This window comes from Sus scrofa, chromosome 13 (genome assembly GCF_054392235.1).
Source record: "Sus scrofa isolate SSC_HxYL_T2T_F1_AM1 chromosome 13, Sscrofa_HxYL_maternal_Yorkshire_Landrace_v2.0, whole genome shotgun sequence".
Classification (NCBI taxonomy): Eukaryota; Metazoa; Chordata; class Mammalia; order Artiodactyla; family Suidae; genus Sus; species Sus scrofa.
In genome coordinates, this window is record NC_139395.1 from 173,491,453 (window position 1) to 173,510,379 (window position 18,927).

The window sequence follows — 18,927 nt, forward strand, 5'->3', positions numbered from 1 at the left end:
AGAGAGACAAATATTATATGATATCACCTGCATGTGGAATTCAAAAAATAATACAAATGACTCTATATATAAAACAGAAGCAGACCTACAGACATAGAAGACAAACTAAAAATTATCAAAGTGGGGTGGGGGGGGAGGAGTTCCTGTTGTTGTTGAGCAGGTTAAGAACTCGACATAGTGTCCATGTGATGTGGGTTCAATCCCTGGCCTTGCTCAGTGGGTTAAGGATCTGGTGTTGCTGCAAGCTGTGGTGTAGGTTGCAGATGCAGTTCACATTTGACCCCTAGCCTGGTAACTTCCATATGCTGCAGGTGTGGCCATAAAAAGATAAAAAAAAAAGTGGCAAGGGGTGGGGTGGGGGTTATAATTTGGGAGTATGGGATTAACAGATACAAACTACCACAAGCAAAAAGAATGTACTGTATAGCACTAAGACCTATATTCAATGTATTGTAATATAACCTATGATGGAAAACAACCTAAAAAATATTTAACTGAGTCACTTTGCTGTATACCTGAAACTAACACAATATTGTAAATCAAGTATCAAAATAATTTTTGATTATTTCCATGAAAGAAAATTTAAAAAAAAAATCCAGTTCTTTCCATCCTCCATTCCACCATCTTTGGTATGAAAACTTTTGGCCCTCAGATTTTTTTTTTTTTTTTTTTTTTTTGCTTCTTGGTTGCAAGATGGGTTCTGCAGCTCCAGACATCTTGTCATCATACAACTGAATCCATATGTAGGAAGAAGAGTGCAGATAAGGTGACAAGAGAGCTTGTCTTTTCCCAATACCCTCAACAGACTTTCTCTTACATCCCACAGTCACAGCTGGGTCCCTTGGGCATTCTTACCCAAAGGCTAAGTATGAACCTAGCATTTTTAACATTTATCACAAGAAGTAAGCTTTGACAAGAGGGGAGAGGACTAAGGTAAGTGACTGATGCTTGGGAGGATAACAGATCTGCCTCATCTCATTGTGAAGATTAAACACAGAAATGTGAGTAAGGCACATCTTCATTTCTTTATTTCTTTCTCCCCTTCAGGTTTCCTTCCTCATTTTTCAGCTTTAGAAGATGGAAATCCAAAAGTTTTGTTTACCTTTCCTAAACAAAGGCATTGCTTGTCTCTTCAACTCCAACCTACTTTTTGGGGTTCTGCAGCTCCAGTTTCCACAAACCATTTGGAATCTCCCTGACCTCTCAAGAAAGTGTCTGACCTCAGATGGAGGAATATATATATTTTTTTAAATCACAGATGTTGATTATAAGAATAAACTGAGAAATCTTTATAAACAAAAAATTAGAAAAATCAGCAGAGTCTAAGTTCTTTCTGCAATGTTAGTCTGCACCAAAAATCATCTGTTTCAGAGGAGTGAAGCTCTTTCCATACAGAAAAGGGGTGAAAGTCGCCCCCACGCCTGCCTGCACTGACTGCTGGCTCTGTGGGCGCCACAAGATGTTTCTTGCCATCAGAGCAGTGACTTCAGTTTTTCCATTCCAACTGTGGTGAAAATGAATAAGAAAACTGGATCCTGCCTCTGGAAGCAGGATACAGGCTCCACACTAATCAAAAACGGAAGATTCATTATAAGGCAGCATTTCACTCCCGGGACTTTGAAGAGTTCCTACATTTGTCAAGGTGGCTCTGAGTCATTTCACTGACTGCCACAGGATTAGAATGGGGATGTTGTACAAGCCTGACCCTTTGCAGGAAAGGGTATTTTCTCTAAATGAGTTTCTCTTGCTGCTGAGTCATTGTAATCCAAATCTCATCATTTCACCTCCTCTCTTCTACTCATTTACCAAATAGCTGGCTATTTTAAGTGGGGTAGGAGAGGGAGTGGAGATAAAGAAAAGGCCTCGGCTCATCCTGAGGAAAGGGACCCTGGGCTGAGTGCCTGAATGACTCCCCTGGCTCTGAAGGGGGCTGCTCCTGTGCTGCCTCCAGTGGAGAAGCTAGGATAAATCTGCTCTGCCGTCCTATCACTTAGGAACATCCATAGACAAAAATTGTTGACAACTTCAGACTGCAACCTTGTGGGATTCTGTTGGAAGTCCTGCAGAGGAAAATCACCCGCAGCTGTCTGAAGGTTAATAAAGCCTCTACCATGAAACAAACCAGCTGAAAAATCAGGCTCATGAGGAAGGCCTTTGTGCAGGCTGGGAAGAATTGCGGTTTTTATCAATTTGAATGCCCCTGCGCGGTCAGCATGGACCTGGTTGCTTTGGGATCATACAAGAGTGGGGGGAGCTGATGCTGCCCCGAGGGTGCATACTCTCTCTTCTGTCCCAGAGGCCAGACCTCAGTGCAAGAAACCAAGGGAAACTCTTGCAAGGCAAGAGTATGGGATTCAGGCTAAACTGTGTAGGTGGGATTGGAAAGACCTAAAAAGCTGTGGGATATGAGTCCCTTAAAAGCAGGGCCCCAGCTGGCTTATTTTGGTAACCTTGGCATTGTGAATATTACATATGGTAGGGGTTTAATTGGTTAAATTTCAAGTAAAGGTTAAGTCTACACTTTTATTCACCTATAATTTCAGCCCACCCAATTTTTTGTTTTTTGTTTTTTGTCTTTTTAGGGCTGCAACCACGGCATATGGAGGTTCCCAGGCTAGTTGTTGAATCAGAGCTGCAGTTGTCAGCTTATGCCACAGCCATAGCAACGCAGGATCAGAGCCACATCTTTGACCTACACCGCAGCTCACAGCAACGCTGGATCCTTAACCCATTGAGCGAGGCCAGGGATCGAACCCACATCCTCACGGATACTGGTTGGGTTCATTACCACTGAGCCATGACAGGAACTCCTCAGCCTATCCAATTTTATGCCTGCTGCCTCTGCCCATGTACTTAGCATATATGCCTAAATAAAATCACCTCAAAACCCCAGTGATTTCTAAATAGTCACACACACAATCATACAGTCATACACTCACCCAAATGCTCAAACACACACAAGTTCTCATTTATTCACATTTTTGTTGACTCTCTTGATCTCATGCTCACTTTTTCTCATTCCAGAATTGTTGTCAGGAGTTAGAGAAAGAAAGAAAGGTTAGTTTTTCCAAGACTTCACCAATCAATTCACAAAAGCACAAGGATGAAGATTTAGAAAAGTAGATGAAGAGGATAAGAGCAAGACAATGGGAGAGGGAAGAGAAAGAATCAAAGAGGTAGAAAGCCAGAGCAGGTAAGCTCCCCATTGTGGGTGAGGAGTTAATTGTGAATGATGAGGCTCTTCCCCTAACGAGGATAAGAAAGATGGCTCCCAGCTTCTATAGCAGGGTTAGAAAGAGTCCTACAGAGACAAAGCACTTTAGGCTTGATAATTTGTGGAGAAGCAGAAAAAAGGAACTACACCTCTATTCTGTCATAAATTCCAGTCACTTATTTTTGAGTAGTTTAGTTTCTTGTGTGGACAGACTTATGCTTTACATACAATCTTTCCACTGAATCAACTCTAGTGCAAAGTTGAGTACTTTTTTTTTTAATATCTCAACTAATTGCTGAATGCATATGCCTCCTGTTATGGTTAATTTTATAGGTAGACTTGACTGGGCCTTGGGTGCCCAAATATTTGGTCAAACATTATTCTGGATGTTTCTGTAAAGCCGTTTCTGGATGAGATTTACACTTAAATTAGTAGACTAAGAAAACAGACCCCCTCCATAACGTGAGTGGGTCTCATGCATTCAATGGAAAGCCTGACTAGAATGAAGCACTAACTTCCCCTACACAAGAGGGAATTCTCCAGCTGACAGACTTCAGGTTCCATCTGCAACATCAATTCTTCCTGTTGCTCCAGCAGACTGCCTTTTGGATTGAAATGCAACTCTTTCCTGAGCATCCAGCCTGCTAGACTCCCCCATTGGATTCTGTACTTGCTAAGCCTCCAGAATCCTGAGCCAATTCCTGAAAATGAATCTCTTTACACACACACATAGGTGTGCATGCATGCGCATGTGTGCGCGCACACACACACACACACACATTTTCCTTTTGATTCTGGAGAACCTTGACTAATACAACATCTTACAAGCTGACCAAGAAGGTTGAGATACAACAAATGTATCCATGCTTTTTTCCAATCAGCACAATAACTAAGGAGTGTGGACTAAAGGGGTGGGAGCCCAGGATCTGAAGTCACTGGATTTGGTTCTCAGGATCTGAAGTCACTGGTGAGGTCTGTTCCTTTCTAGCTCTTTGTCCTGGATTGGTCACCTAAGCTGGAGAAACAATTGTTCAGATGACTAGAGGACTCCAGCCAGTAGTATATCAGTTTTCTATTGCTACTGTAACAAATTACCACACTCAGTGCTAAAAACAAAAAATTAACTTTCTTCCAGTTCTAGAAGTCAGAACTCCCAAATCAAGGTGTAGGCAGGACTTCTAGAGGGTTCAGGGGAGGATCTATATCTTGCTTTTTTCGGCTTCTAGAGGCTGCCTTATTCTTAAGGTCACAGCCCCTCCTTTATAACACTCCAACCTTTTGCTTACATCGCCACATCTTGCCCCACTCTTGTCATCTCCTGCCACTCTTTTACAAGGACCCTTATGATTACATTGAGCCCATCCAGATAATCCAGGATAATCTTCCCATATCAGTATCGTTAGCTTAATCATATCTTCAAAGTCTGACATATGAAGCATATAAAGTAACATTCACAGCTCAAGGATTAGGACATGGTTGTCTTTGGAGTTAGGGGTGGGATGTTATTCAGCTTACCACACCTGGTCACTGGAGGTCACTGGTTACACAGGGAAGGTGAGATGGGGAAGGATTCCAAGATTTCAGATTTCGTACCTGAAACCATTTTTGTTTTTTTTGGAAAAGTACTCAACTATTTGGTGAATGTAGAAAGTTGCAACAAAGAAGTGCTTTCTTGGCTGCTAAAGAGACAAGTATGTGTTGGTACCATGTTTTCCTTTAACAATGAAAATTCTGCTCTTAGAATCATCATAGAGTAAAACTTCTCCCACCTCAAAATATAAATACATTTTTCGAAGTATAATATTCTGGTTATCTAGGCACACAGATCTATGGAGTCTCTCCCCTGGCAGCTTTACCAAGTGCAGCTGACCTTTGAACACAGGTCTGAACTGCACGTGTCTACTCATGCATGGATTTTTTTCAGTAAACACTTACTACAGTACTACATGATCCACAGCTGGTTGAATTCGTGAATGCAAAACCACAGATTCTAAGGGCCAACTGTAAAGTTACAGGTGGATTCTCGACTACATAGGGGGTGGTGCCAATAACACTTGCGTTGTTCAAGGGTCACCTGTACATGAACTTCAGTAGGAATTCAGATCTTTTAAGATGGACTCTAAGAAGCTCCCTCAGCACATATAATTCAAGTGTCGCAAACCCAGGTTACCATCTGCATCCTAGAATATGTCATCCCAGTATAAGTTTTAGAACTGTGTTGTGCCTTCAAATGTTGAGTACAGTTTTTGAGAGAATTGGTCACTTTAAGTGCCTTCCTCTTGGCTATATGGGTAACTTTAAGAAATTCCTGGACTTTCTTTTTGGTGTACCGATGTATTTTGGGTGCTCAGGGCACTGCCAAAACCTTTGCTTAGTGTATTCTTTGTAGAGAAAGCTTCATTCTGGCTCCATGGAAGGAGAGAAGAGTTTTCAAAAATCATACTGATTGCTCAATTCAGTGTTCAACAATTGTTGCTGGGAAGTCTGTAATTTTAGCCAGCTGACGAAGACTCATCATGGTCTGAGCCTGATTGATGGTTAAAAGGATTCACCTAATCTTGGGGCCCCGGACTTACTTACTCTTGTCTGGTGATGCCACCCTGCTAGGCATTCACTTACTTTTAGGCACAAGGGTGTCAAATAAACACCTGAGACTTGGTTTAGAGCTCAAGAATGATTTACCTTCCCCATTCCAAGGACATTTTACTATACTTAATTATGCCTTCTCCTCCTCTTCTTTTTCTTCCTCACTCTGAAACTCTCATTATTAACTGGTCAGTTAATCCAGTTCCTTCTGGTGAAATAGCCCAGTCATTTTGAGTCTTGTTGGAGATCTTTGGCTCCATTACTTCACAGTCCATTTCTGTCTTTTCTTTTCAAAGCTTGACTTTACTACTGGAGGAAGAACCCTTTCCTTTCTTTCAGCCTCAAGTGAATTGCCATCATGGAAAAGAAAGCCAACCATGTCACAGCTCCTGTCACCACGTAGGCTAGACCTAAGAAAAGGCTACTGCCTCCACTCCATGTCAGGGTGGAAAGAACAACTGATTTTTCTCCTTGGAACCTGCTTACTGGAAAATCTAAGAAAAGAAAACCTGTTAAGGATCTGTTTCTAGTCAGATTCGCTAACCACTGCACCACGATGGGAACTCCATGGATCTGTATCAGCACTTCTCAGCTCTACCTCCACATATCCTAAATACACATTGTGGTGAACCATATAATAGTGCTGTTTTTGTAGGTAAAAAAAAAAAGGTTGAATATGCAATTTCATATAGTCTAATCTTTACCAAACAGTATGCTGTATCTTGCAGGAATGAAATTAAGTAAAAACAAGTCTTCTCCCTACATAGTTATATTCTCTGAAAGAAATTCAGACAAAGGTAGATCTAAATGACTTACAGATAACTCAATAATGAACAAATATAGTTAATTTCCTTCAGCAAACTCAAGGAAATGAAGAGAATACAGACAGGTGTTGCAGCAAACCTAAATCTGTGTTTATGGATCAGGATACCAGGACAGGCTATCCTTTATAGGTAAGCTTTGAATTCCTATCTCAGGGAAAGTTCCTCAAGAGTGAAGAGCAAAGAAAATAATGAGATAGATGGCAAAACATTTTTGGTGGGAAAATTAAAGGTGGTGCATTTATTTGGGTTTTGAAAAGTCCAGGATCCCTCACTGCTGGGGAGAAAGTGTTTGAAGTGGGTTTGCTATCGTTAGCATTTGAATGATGTCATTTTGATTATGCATGTGGCCTGAGGTTTTTAAACATCTGGTGCCTTTGTAAACCAAACTAATAAACAAATAAAGGCTTCTCATAGCAACGGCATTTCCCAGCAAAGCTCTTAAAAGGCCTCAAATCACTTGGCAACATGCTATTTAAAGGCACAAAGAAACTTGTTAGGAAGCTAGTTCGCTCTTTCTTTTCCATCAAAATTCTTCATTGTCACCAGGTCCTTGGGTGTCATCTCAGCTCATCTGCCTATTTTCTCCCTCCCTCAGTTTCATTAAGAGGGTATTTTTCTCCTACACAGTGTCTTTTCTCTCTTAGTAGTGGTAGGCATTTTCTGCAGCTCAGGCTTAGTTCTCCTTACACAGTAGTCAGGCTATGAGGGTAGATAGGTAATACTCACACTAGGGTTCAACACAGATGGTACAAGCATAGGACACAAGCTCAGGATTGAGGTTCTGTGCCAAAGATTTAGATTTGAGAGCCATCAGCATTCAAACATGACTGTAAATGAAGATGCCCAAGGAGAGAATGCATGCTTCAAGTGGAGGAACGGTGTCTCCTTTGTTTGGAATGTGGACTCCCTTCCTCTTCCCCTCAACCACAAACTCACTTTAGTGAATTGTGAGGGAAATAGTACATGTTTGTTTTTTTTCCTGTACCTTAACTGCAACTATGACTGCTTTACTGGTAGGGCAATCACAGACAAAGTTGATGGGAACAGAAGATCCAATTTAAGAGACTGTTGCCAAGCTAATTTCAATCTCACATTTTCTGGTGGGAGAGAGAGGGTTGCTGAAATCCTGTTTAAAATGTAATTTATGTGGTTTACTCTTTGATCTACACATACAATGCTGTATAAGAGAGAGCAATTTCTGGCTTTCCTTTTCATAGGCTAGAACTAGAGACTAAAGCACTGAACTAGTGCTAAAGGAATGGCTGAAGGCAAACTGTATTCCTGGTCAGTAAATGAAAGGAGACAACAAGCTGAGAAGTAGAGATTGTATCATATAAGTGGGGGATCTCTCCATGCCTCTGAGGAACGTCCCCACTCGCCCCTCAGAGTGGAGATGTCTGAGCTCTGCTCTAGGAGAAAAGAGAATAGGGGACTGGAACACATGCCGTCATGCACTGACCCCAAGAATCTTTCATTCAAGCTCCCTGAGAGGTAAAGAAATGAAGGAGGTAGACAGTTTGGTGTTAAGATCCTCTGGCCTGGTGTCCCATGAAAGACTCCCAGCCAGTAGTCCTGAGATGGTAACATGCTGATGCCTAATCGTGCTGACATCTCAAAGCTGTATACAAGTCCTGGAAAAAGTCTGCCTCCGAGAGAATTCTGCCTCAGGGAGAATAGAGAAGGGACTTGAAAACTACATCTGAAGACCAGAGTTAGTGTAAATTATATTTAAATATATATTAATTTTTTAAAGATAGTGTTTGATGTCACTTTGAAGTTAAGTCCTTTTTGTTCTTAAGTCAAGAGTTACATTTGTATTTTTATATTAAGTGAAAACATTCAGAATTTCATATCAAAGCATGTCTCCTAATGTAGACCGTATGTCCACAACCAAGGCACTGGCTCCTGCTGGCTGGCCTTGTACCTAGCAGAGAAGAACACCTCATTCTCAGCACAGAGCTCTTAGCATGGCTCACCTGGACTGGATAAACCCACGCTGCCCCCTGAATCCAGGGCTCCCTTGTGTAGGATACTTTTGTCTAGAACAAAATGTTCTATAGTTCCTCTCAGTTTTCATTGTTTTTAGTTCACATTCCAAATTTACTTCCTAGTAAACCTCTATTTCCAAGGTCCTCTATTTCATCCTGTCCTATGCAGCAGGCTTCTCTTCACTGTTTTAGGCTCAGTGTTATTTAATCTTTCTTCTGGAACAGAAAGAGTCCTTCCCTACTTATTCAGACCTACTCAGCAGATATTGCTATTGACTGTTATTCTTAAAAAAAAAAAAAGTACACATTTAATTGTATATAAAGTGGAGACAAACAGCTATATGGTGATGAGGTGACAGCATTGCCTACAAGATAAATATATGTTTACATATATTTAGATTTCTTTTACATATATATATAGATTTCGAGAATAGAAAAGTACAGCATGAAATAATTCAACAACTACTAGTACTCAGACGGACATACTTTTCCTTGACCCCCACAAAGAAAACTGGAATAAAAGGATACTGTAGGTTATGTTGAAACTATAACTACCAGCAGGCAATCCTTCAGTAAAATGCTGTACTCGATGGAGTCGGCGGTATAGTTTTTTGAAAGTGGGAAAGGCAGCTGTCCGCATCCACACGATGAAATCATCATTGATGAAGCCATTGTTTCCTGGGTCCTCTTCATCCAGTTCATAGGCAGGCTTAGGCCAGTACGGGGGCTTCGTGGTTCCTGTAGAAAGTTAATAATGGATGTGGTTGAGAAAAATCATTTACCCCTTCGGTTTTCCTTAAAATGTAAAAAATGAAACAAATCTCACATTCTTGAGGAAAGAGAACTCAAAATTACACTTTTGAAAAAAATATGGGTGTAAGCTACCTGAGTATACAACCATTAAATATAATGGTTATACAGACTAAGAAAATGTGAGGGGAAGATATTAATGATATTGTCATTGGGTTTAAAAAATAGAATATCAGATATGTATATTATGTATTCAACTATATTAAATGTATAGTAAAGCACTGAAAAAATAGGTGCAGCAAAATGATAATAGTGGTGGCATTAAGTGAGAGCACATCATAGGGGATGTCTTTAGTTAATATTTAAAGAAAAAAAGAATGACAGCCACCAATAAAGCAGTGGAAACGGAAACACTTTTTTTTTTTTTTTTTCCTTTTTAGGGCTGAATCTGCAGCATATGGAAGTTCCTGGGCTAGGGGTTGAATCTGAGCTGCAGCCACAGGCCTAGGCCACAGCCACAGCAATGCTGGATCCTTAACCCACTGAGTACGGCCAGGATTGAATCCACATCCTTTTGGACACTATGTCAGGTTCTTAGCCTGCTGAGCCACAACAGGAACTCATGAAAGTCTTGTATAGAGCAGACAGAAGTGTTGATTAACCACATCTTTAGCTGTCTAGGAACATGCAGCAAAATTGACTATCTTCTACATATGTTTTGGCCCAGAAATTCTACTTCTAGGACTGTTTCCTAGGAAAATAATCATGGAAATGCATGAAGATCAGTTACAATTTCCTGCAGCCCTATGCCTAAGGGCTTGAAGGTTGAAGCAAGGAGGAGAAACTGATAAAAGGGAGAAGGTGGACAGTAAAGGAGTTGCAAGCCTATTCTAAAGCCAGGAAGCCTGGAAGGCCTGGGTGCTGTGCTGTAGGGATGATGGAAGCACAGGGTGGGGGACCAAAGCTGGGAGAGGAGTCTGGTGAGTTTACCCTCAACCTACTACTTCCCATTTGACCTTGGTGGGCTTGTCTGTCTTTCCCATTCAACAACAGTCTCTTGAGTACAGTGTCTTCCTCATCTATTTTCACTACCACTTAGTCCAGGGCCTGGCACATGGTAGGTTTTCAAAAAATGCTTGATATAGGGATGAGCAATTCCAACAAAAGCTGACAGGAGTTGATAATGAAAAGTATTTTGAGGATTTCCTATCGTGGCGCAGCGTTAACAAATCTGACTAGGAACCGTGAGGCCTCGCTCAGTGGGTTAAGGATCCGGCATTGCCGTGAGCTATAGTGTAGGTTGCAGACATGGCTCAGATCTGGTGTTGCTGTGGCTGTGGTGTAGGCCAGCATCTATAGTTCCAGTTAGAACCCTAGCCTGGGAACCTCCATATGCCTCGGGTGCAGCACTAAAAGGATAAAAGACAAAAGACAAAAAAAAAAAAAGTATTTTGAATTTTAAAATAGTCAACAAGGAGAAGTAGTTTGGTGAACTTTTTAATTCCATAAAACTGATTCTACTATTTGCAGGAAACCATTCTTTCTTAACCCTGACCACTAACTATTTTCTCCTAAAAGAAACCCAGTCCTGTTTTCTAAGCATGGCTGTAGTGCTTATAAAACCACATGGAAGGGAATTCCCACTAAGGCGCAGTGGGAAGGAATCTGACTAGTATCCATGAGGATGCAGGTTCAGTCCCTGCCCTTGCTCAGTGGGTTGGGGAATCCAGCATTGCTGTGAGCTATGGTGTAGGTTTTAGATGCGGCTTGGATCCTGAGTTGCTGTGGCTGTGGTGTAGGCCAGCAACTGTATCTCCGATTAAATCCCTAGCCTGGGAACCTCCATGTGCCATGCGTGTGGCCCTAAAAAAGAAAAAAAAAGAAAAAGAAAAAAAAAAAAAAAAACTACCTCGGGAGTTCTCATTGTGGCTCAGTGGCAATGAACCCGACAAGCATCCATTGGGACGAGGGTTCGATCCTTGGCCTTGTTCAGTGGGTTAAAGATCTGGCATCACCTTGGCTGTGGTGTAGGCTGGTAGCTGCAGCTCCAATTAGACCCCTAGCCTGGGAACTTCCATATGCTGCAGGGTGAAGTCCTAAAAAAGGCAAAAAAAAAACAAAACCAAAAACCAAAAATGCCTTTAGTGCCGGCATGTGGACCTCACTCTCTACTTTAGCCAGAGCTCATGCCTCAAGGCAATATGTCCTATGGGCCACTGAAAATCTGAATCACCCAGGGAGTGAAAATGCAGGCTTAAGCATGCTTGTGCTTACCAACCTCTGATCCCACCCATCCCGTGTCTTCAGAGAGTATGAGAATCATGGTACAGGAAGCGACAACTTCTTTCATTTTCAAGTTCGGCTGGGTCATTTGTATTCACCTATTTAGTCAAGACTAAGCGTTTCTTGATTGTTCTCTTGTATCAAGCACCAGGGATATAAAACTGCATAAATTCTAATCCTTTTCCTCAAGAAATTCACATACTGAAGGGGGGATGACAGGTATTCAGACAGATAATTACAGTAAGACATGGTAACTCTTCCAACAGAGGAAGTTAAGAACAATGTGCGATGGTGTGATAAGAGAAAGCCAAGGCTGCTTTGTGTTATCGGCCTGTAGTTCTGGTAAGACAAAACAAAAGCATGTTGCCAAGTTCCTTTCAAAAACTAGGAATTTAATATAGATACAGTGATCATACATGCCTGTTTGACTAAGACAGTCCCAGTTTCTGTCTGTTGTCCATTATCTCATCTGATTTAGCATTTATCCCAAACAAATAATGTACATATAACCATCCTTTCAGCTTCCAGCCATGGTCTTAGTAGTGAAAGATACCCATGTACCATGAATAGAGTGCTTACTTTAACATGTAATTAACGGGAAGATAACCAGAGGCCCTTCAAAGCAACATATCCTTGTGACTCTTGCCACTGCTTGACAGTACACCCTGTTAGGTCACAGTCTCTGTTTTGGCCTGTAAGATATGTGAATCTGCCAACTGCAAGTCAGTGGGGTCAGTGGGAATGGTGGGATACTGCAGGTTATGTTACAGGCACATGATGTACTGTGAAAAATAGATGCTGAGCGGGTTGCAATTCTCTTGCAACAGTATTATTTATTATCTGGTGTAAATATATAATTATTTTATTGTTTGGCCTACACCACAGCCACAGCAACGAGGGATCCGAGCCGAGTCTGTGACCTACACCACAGCTCCCAGCAATGTCAGATCCTTAACTCACTGAGCAAGGTCAGGGATCAAACCCGCAACCTCATGGTTCCTAGTCAGATTCTTTCGGCTGCACTATGACGGCCTCAGGTGCCGCCCTAAAAAGTCAATAAATAAATAAATAAATGCATTAGTTTGATTTTTAAAATTTGGTTCTTCATGGAATCAAAGCAAAACTTTTGAATAGTCAATATTGGAAGATAAAATCTCGTGTTATTATAAATATTACTATAAATTCAGCTAAAATATTCAACAATCAAGCGTGAATTTTCGGTTTGGAGAGATAACATAAATGCAAATTTGTGAAACACAACATCAGAGTAAAAACGATGTTCTTAGTAAACTGAGAAATTTATGGAGAAATGGGCTTAAAATTGCTTGTAATACATATGTAATTAACAACTATATCCAAATAAGCCTCAATATTTTGCAAACCAAAAGAGCTATAATTGTGCAAATTTAAATGTTATATATTCACAGAGAAAATGAACTGCAAAATTTTTACAATGACAAAAATGTTAAACAAATGCTTCAGCATGATAGTACATGTGGTCTGTCTTTGCTGTAATATCATCAACCAGAATTTTAGAAATATTCAAGCTTTTAAACAACTGTTTTCTATATCAAATGATATATTTTGCAATAATCCTGACCTTTTTTTTTGGTAAATTAGCCCTCTAACTTTTGGTGGAATTTTGTTCACAATAGTTGAAAAGCTGTCTTGGGTTTTTTTTTCGTCTTTTTAGGGACACACTGGTGGTATATGGAAGTTCCCAGGCTAGGGATCTAATCAGAGCTGCAACTGCAAGCCTAAACCACAGCCACAGCAATGCGAGATCTGAGCCACTCCTGTGACCTACATCACAGCTTATGGCAATACTGGATCCTTAACCCATTGAGTGATGACAGGGATTGAACCTGCATCCCCATGGATATTAGTCGGGTTCGTTACTGCTGAGCCATGATGAGAACTCCCAAAATAGTTGAAAAGTTTTAGACAAAATATTTTAGCTATGGAGTGCAATAAAACTTAGTTTGTAAAGATTGAATTAACTATAATTATTGAAAACCAAAGTTGCAAACAAGAAGATAGTGACATTTACCCCTATAAAAGTAAGTAAACAATTGAACACATTACATAATGAGAGTTCAAAATGAGTACAAGATTTTATATTCAAATTCTATAATTGTGCTTTGGACTATCTCAGTTTACAGGAAGACCATTTTGATGGATTAAAATACTGGATAAGAACCGCCTTGCCTGCCTGCTTGCATCTCTCACAAGAGTCCTATCTTAATAAATCTGTTTTTTGAAATCTTAAAAAAAAATGGATAAAATCTTCTTATCTCTCAGAATTAAAAGATAGCAAGAAATCCCTGCTGTGGTACAGAGGAAATGAATCCAAGTAGTAACCATGAGGTTGCGGGTTTGATCCCTGGCCTAGCTCAGTGGGTTAAGGATCCGGTGTTGCTGTGAGCTGTGGTGTAGTCGCAGACATGGCTTGGATCTGGCGTTGCTCTGGCTGTGGCGTATGCCAGTGGCTATAGCTCCAATTCTACCCCTAGCCTGGGAACATTGTACAGCAGGTGTGGCCCTAAAAAAAACAAACAAATTGATAAAAAAGTGAGGTCAACTGAAAAAAAAATTAGGAAAAATTAAAAATCATTTTAAAAAAGTAAAAGAAAAAAAATTAGGGTCAAAGGAGAAGAATCAATTAAAGGTGCAACAATTTCAAATTGATTTTCCATAAAATGCACTTCAAAAAATACTGCAGACAAGTTGTGAAAAAAATAAATATAATATCTCAGTAAAATATTTAAAAATCCTCAAATTCAGTGGAAAAATACAGGGGGATGTGATGAAGATAAATATGGCCAAGAAACTGATTAAAGTATGTGACTCTGTTTCCAGAATAATTATTCTGCTTATGTTAACTATAAATATTTAGATAATAAAGTATTTTTAAAAGTTGGCTTCATGTATACAAATACATCATTTTAATTTTGGAAAGAATTTTATTTTTAAAAATAGTTTGTCATGGCATTCTTTCATAGGTCCATCAGTGTGGCAGTGTAAATATATTGACCAATAAATAAAACTTTCAAATAAATAAGTAACTTTAGTTATTCTAGTTGACCCCTTTCACTCTCATGTGGACAGAAAGTTACATGATCACCATACAGATGAAGGAACAAGTTTCTTAAAACATTGCCTTTTTCCTAATGGTAAACTGAAGTAACCAGGGTACCAAATCATTTCATGTTTCTGAGAGGTACGTGATGGAGGTGCCTGCAAAAAGAGGTCAACAAAGAAGTAAAGGAGGAGGAATCAAAGACATCCCCCCATAGCAAAACCAAAGTTTCTGTAAGGAGAGAAGAATATTAAGCTAATGTATGGATCTTACCTGCAAATGCACTAGAAAGATTGTGGGAACTTGGATTCTGAAACTTGACATACTTGTCTGTCCACCATGTAATCCCACTCCTTAGCATTGGGACTTTAATATGTATAGATGAATTAAGATTGTATGAAAGAATAATGGTGTCTGTAAAGAAATTAAAAACTGTATTAGAGATCCAGGCATTTCCGCCACATTTGGAAGTACATAGCCAGACAGAGTTGAGAAATAAAGCAGGGTTTGAGCAGTCTTCACATGTCTACATGCCATAGATGCTAGAATCAGAAGACTATATTCCTTTTCTTTCCAAGGCCCCAACTACCATTATTATTTTCGGAATGTGGGCAAGTTTTATTTATATTTTATTTTTTTGCTGCACCCATGGCATGTGTAAAGTCCTGGGCCAGGGACTGAACCTATGCCACAGCAGCAACCCAGTCAGGCAGTGACTACTGGATCCTTAACCTGCTGTGCCACCAGAGAACTCCTCCAAGGTCCCAATTATTGAAAAATATTCTGGGTCTCCATTTAACTCATGTTTCCTAACTACTTCAAATTTCTGATAGGGAAGAACTTATTTGCAAATGAAATATATCAGTGGACAATATATACAAACATTTTTTTTAACTGCCTTTCAGCCGCAGATGTGATTTTTTAAAACTGCCTTTCAGTTGCAGAAGCAACATTTAGATTGTTATACATTTTTAAAAGAGAACACAATGGAAATAGGAAAAATCACCTACCATTGAATATGCTGTTGGCAATAGCACCACAAGGAGCGATGGGGGTCCCATTTGGGGAATTTTTGAATGGAGAACAGTTTGTAACATCCTGGATGAGAAATGATATAGGAGAAAGTGCTTTTGGTAAACTCTCTTAAAATGCTGAAAGGAAAAACACTGGCAGTGTAAATCAACCCACACTGATCTATTGGCACAGACTAAGAGTTACCTGTTGTTACCAGGATGCTGTCTCACTCAGACCAGACAATTTTTTGTGTTTTGTTTGGAGAGATGTGTGTGTGTTTCTACAGGCAGGTGTGTGTATTTTTTTTCCTCATTAGCAGTACATAGCATACCAAATATGTCTGCAGGAAGTAACCTAATTTTCTGGCTGTGCTAAGTACCATGCTAAGCCCATACATCTTAAAAAAGATTTTGGTATTGGAGTGTAAAATATTCCAAAAAGTAAGTAAATGGTGAGTCTACATCTAGATGACTTATCACAGGGAATACACCCACCTAACTACCAGAATACATTTTTTTTTTTTTTTGGTCTTTTTGTCTTTCTAGGGCCGCACCTGCGGCATACGGAGGTTCCCAGGCTAGGGGTCCAATTGGAGCTGTAGCTGCTGGCCTACACCACAACCACATCAACGCCAGATCCGAGCCGCACCTGTGATCTACACCAAAACTCATGGTGACGCTGGATCCTTAACCCACTGAGCAAGGCCAGGGATCGAACGTATGTCCTCATGGATGCTAGTCAGGTTTGCTAACCACTGAGCCACGATGGGAACTCCCAGAATACATTTTTAAGAATGGTTGCTAAAAATAATTTGGTTATCTCTTTTATATAATGTCATTATATAAAAGGTTTCTGTCTAGCTTTTCTTGCCAGTATTCTGAGTATTATCTACCAAAAGTACAATTTTGTAATCTTAAGTCTGAAAGGCTATTCATTAAACCAAAGGCTTTTATTCAATGAAGTAGAGCCAAATTTCCTTAATCTAGGCTGACTGAAGGCCCCAGTTATAAAAAGGACAATGGTGGAGATAGAGTGATCCAGGCTGAGACCAACCACTCAAGGTTATTATCAAAATTAGTGCATCCATTAACTAAAATGGGCAATTTATTTATTTATTTATTTGCTTTTTAGGGCTGCACTCATGGCATATTGTAGTTCCCAGGCTAGGGGTCTAATTGGAGCTACAACTGTCGGCTTACACCACAGCCACAGCAACTCGGGATCCGAGCCGCATCTTTGACCTATACCACAGCTCATGGCAACACTGGATCCTTAACCCACTGAGCAAAACCAGGGATTGAACCCACATCTTCATGGATACTAATCTGATTCATAACCCACTGAGGCACAATGGAAACTCCCTAAAATGAGCAACTTTAAAATAACTACAGAAATTAAGTGTAAAGAAATAACATTGAAATCTAATGTGTCAATCATTCAAAGAAGTAAAAACTCTGTCTGAAGTAGCTCCAGTATGCTATAAATTTTGTTAAGAGAAATATAAATCTTGAATTGTGGTTGAAAGGTACTTGAAGATTTGCCCTTTTGACACATTATTACCAAGACTTGTGTAATCCCATGTGTATCTGGTTTTAACATAAAATTCTGTCAAAAAAAAAGATTGGTACATGAAAGATAACCATTTAACTAGACAAGATTCACAATCCTGCTCTGAAGAGGAAACTGCTCCTTCTCAATAGCTGAATACTTAGCCCCTTCAGTTCATGCGAGAATGAAATGAACATTTCTGTCTTTTTTTAATGTTTTGTTTTATTTTACACTTTTTCTTTTTTAAAATTAGAGTATAGTTGATTTACAGTGTTGTGGCATTTCTTTCTTGTAAAACCTTAGCTTTTGAATTTATTTCCCATACTCTTTTACACTGAAAGATTCACCTGGTTTATTAAAAGCAAAAGGAGCAGAACTGTGCCTTGGAGACATTACAACCACTCCATGGCGAGAATGTATACAAATCTGTCTGTGCCACAAATATCAGATCCTAGATCTAGAGACTATTGCCGAAAGGAAGATTCTTTAAAGCCAACACTGAGCGTGATCTACACTTCTTTTTTAAAAAATAATTACTCTAGCTCTCTTTATGAGAGAGCGAAAAAAAAAAAGCCTAAAAAAGGAGTATTATAGCAAATCAAATAAAACCTTACCTTTATATCTGTACCCACCAGTTGGCTATTACTTCTGGATAAAATATACCGATAGAGGTTCTGATAGAAGCCATACAATTTATAGTACATATAAACATTACCCTGTAGAGGAGAACAGCAAGATGTAAGGAGAGAGCAAAAGAAGCTGGGATGTTAATAAACATGGACAGGATTTTTAAAACATAAGACGTAGTACATAAAAATGTTGATGAGAATGGAAAGTTTCTTTTTGTCAGATAGAAACCCAAGAAATTATTTTTAAAAATCAGTGTTAGAAAGTGCTCATCTATACAGAATTATAAAATGACTAACAATGTTTTTGTAAGGGCTACTGCATTCATGCCTTGAAAAATTTTTATAACTAGGCTTTGTATTCTCAATATATAACATTTGATTTTACAAATATTTCCTAGAAATACTAGAAAGATGCTCTACATAGGGGTTGTGGTAAGCAGCAGATTCATATGGTGAATTCAAAGCAAATCCACGTAACATAATTTAAAATTGGAGCTACTGAGCATGTTTAGGTGTATGTGCATACTGCATATGTGAAAGACACAAGCCCGGCTTTTTGGGGTCCTCTCCATTGTTGTCTTTTTTATGCCTAGGATATAACACACACAGTACTGCAGTATGTAATACTTGGTCAAGAAATGGTGACCCAGAGTTTCCTTGTAGCTTAGTTGTAATGAACTTGACTAGTATCCATGAGGACATAGGTTCGATCCCTGGCCTTGCTCAGTGGGTTAAGTATCTGGTGTTGCCGAGAGCTGTGGTGTGGGTCACAGACACAGCTTGGATCTGGTGTTTCTGTGTCTGTGGTGTAGGCTGGCAGCTATAGCTCCAACTTGACCCCTAGGCTGGGAACTTCCATATGCTGTAGCTGCGAACATAAAAAGCAAAGAAAGAAAGAAAGAAAGAAAAGAGATGGTGAACAAAAAGATGGGATAGTTCCCTGATCTACAAGATGATTTGTACCCTTGTTGCCATGAGATGCCTTTTTCATGAATGTTGCTGAATGAGGCTG

At 39.7% G+C, this 18,927-nt stretch overlaps 1 protein-coding gene and 1 long non-coding RNA gene across 8 annotated transcripts in view; one reads left to right on the forward strand and one right to left on the reverse strand.

The window, feature by feature from the left end:
• LOC146397769 (uncharacterized) overlaps positions 1 to 7,058 on the forward strand; it is a 119,093-nt gene extending 112,035 nt beyond the window's left edge. The window contains exon 2 of the long non-coding RNA XR_014824959.1: positions 1,048 to 7,058. This is a non-coding gene — a long non-coding RNA (uncharacterized LOC146397769). The remainder of the gene's footprint in view (positions 1 to 1,047) is intronic.
• Positions 1 to 18,927, reverse strand: part of TMEM30C (transmembrane protein 30C) — a 60,432-nt gene that overhangs the window by 29,133 nt on the left and 12,372 nt on the right. For 3 of the 7 annotated variants that reach the window (XM_084991603.1, XM_084991604.1, XM_084991606.1), the window contains exons 4-8: positions 17,901 to 18,002; positions 15,735 to 15,822; positions 14,998 to 15,138; positions 9,141 to 9,350; positions 5,874 to 6,294 (exon numbers count right to left, since the gene is read on the reverse strand). In XM_084991603.1, the coding sequence (XP_084847729.1) occupies positions 6,107 to 6,294; positions 9,141 to 9,350; positions 14,998 to 15,138; positions 15,735 to 15,822; positions 17,901 to 18,002 (729 nt within the window). In that variant the 3' untranslated portion in view covers positions 5,874 to 6,106. Of the gene's footprint in view, positions 1 to 5,873; positions 6,295 to 9,140; positions 9,351 to 14,997; positions 15,139 to 15,734; positions 15,823 to 17,900; positions 18,003 to 18,927 lie in introns of those variants that run through there. The other 4 variants (XM_084991605.1, XM_084991601.1, XM_084991602.1 and 1 more) reach the window with 2 other exon arrangements.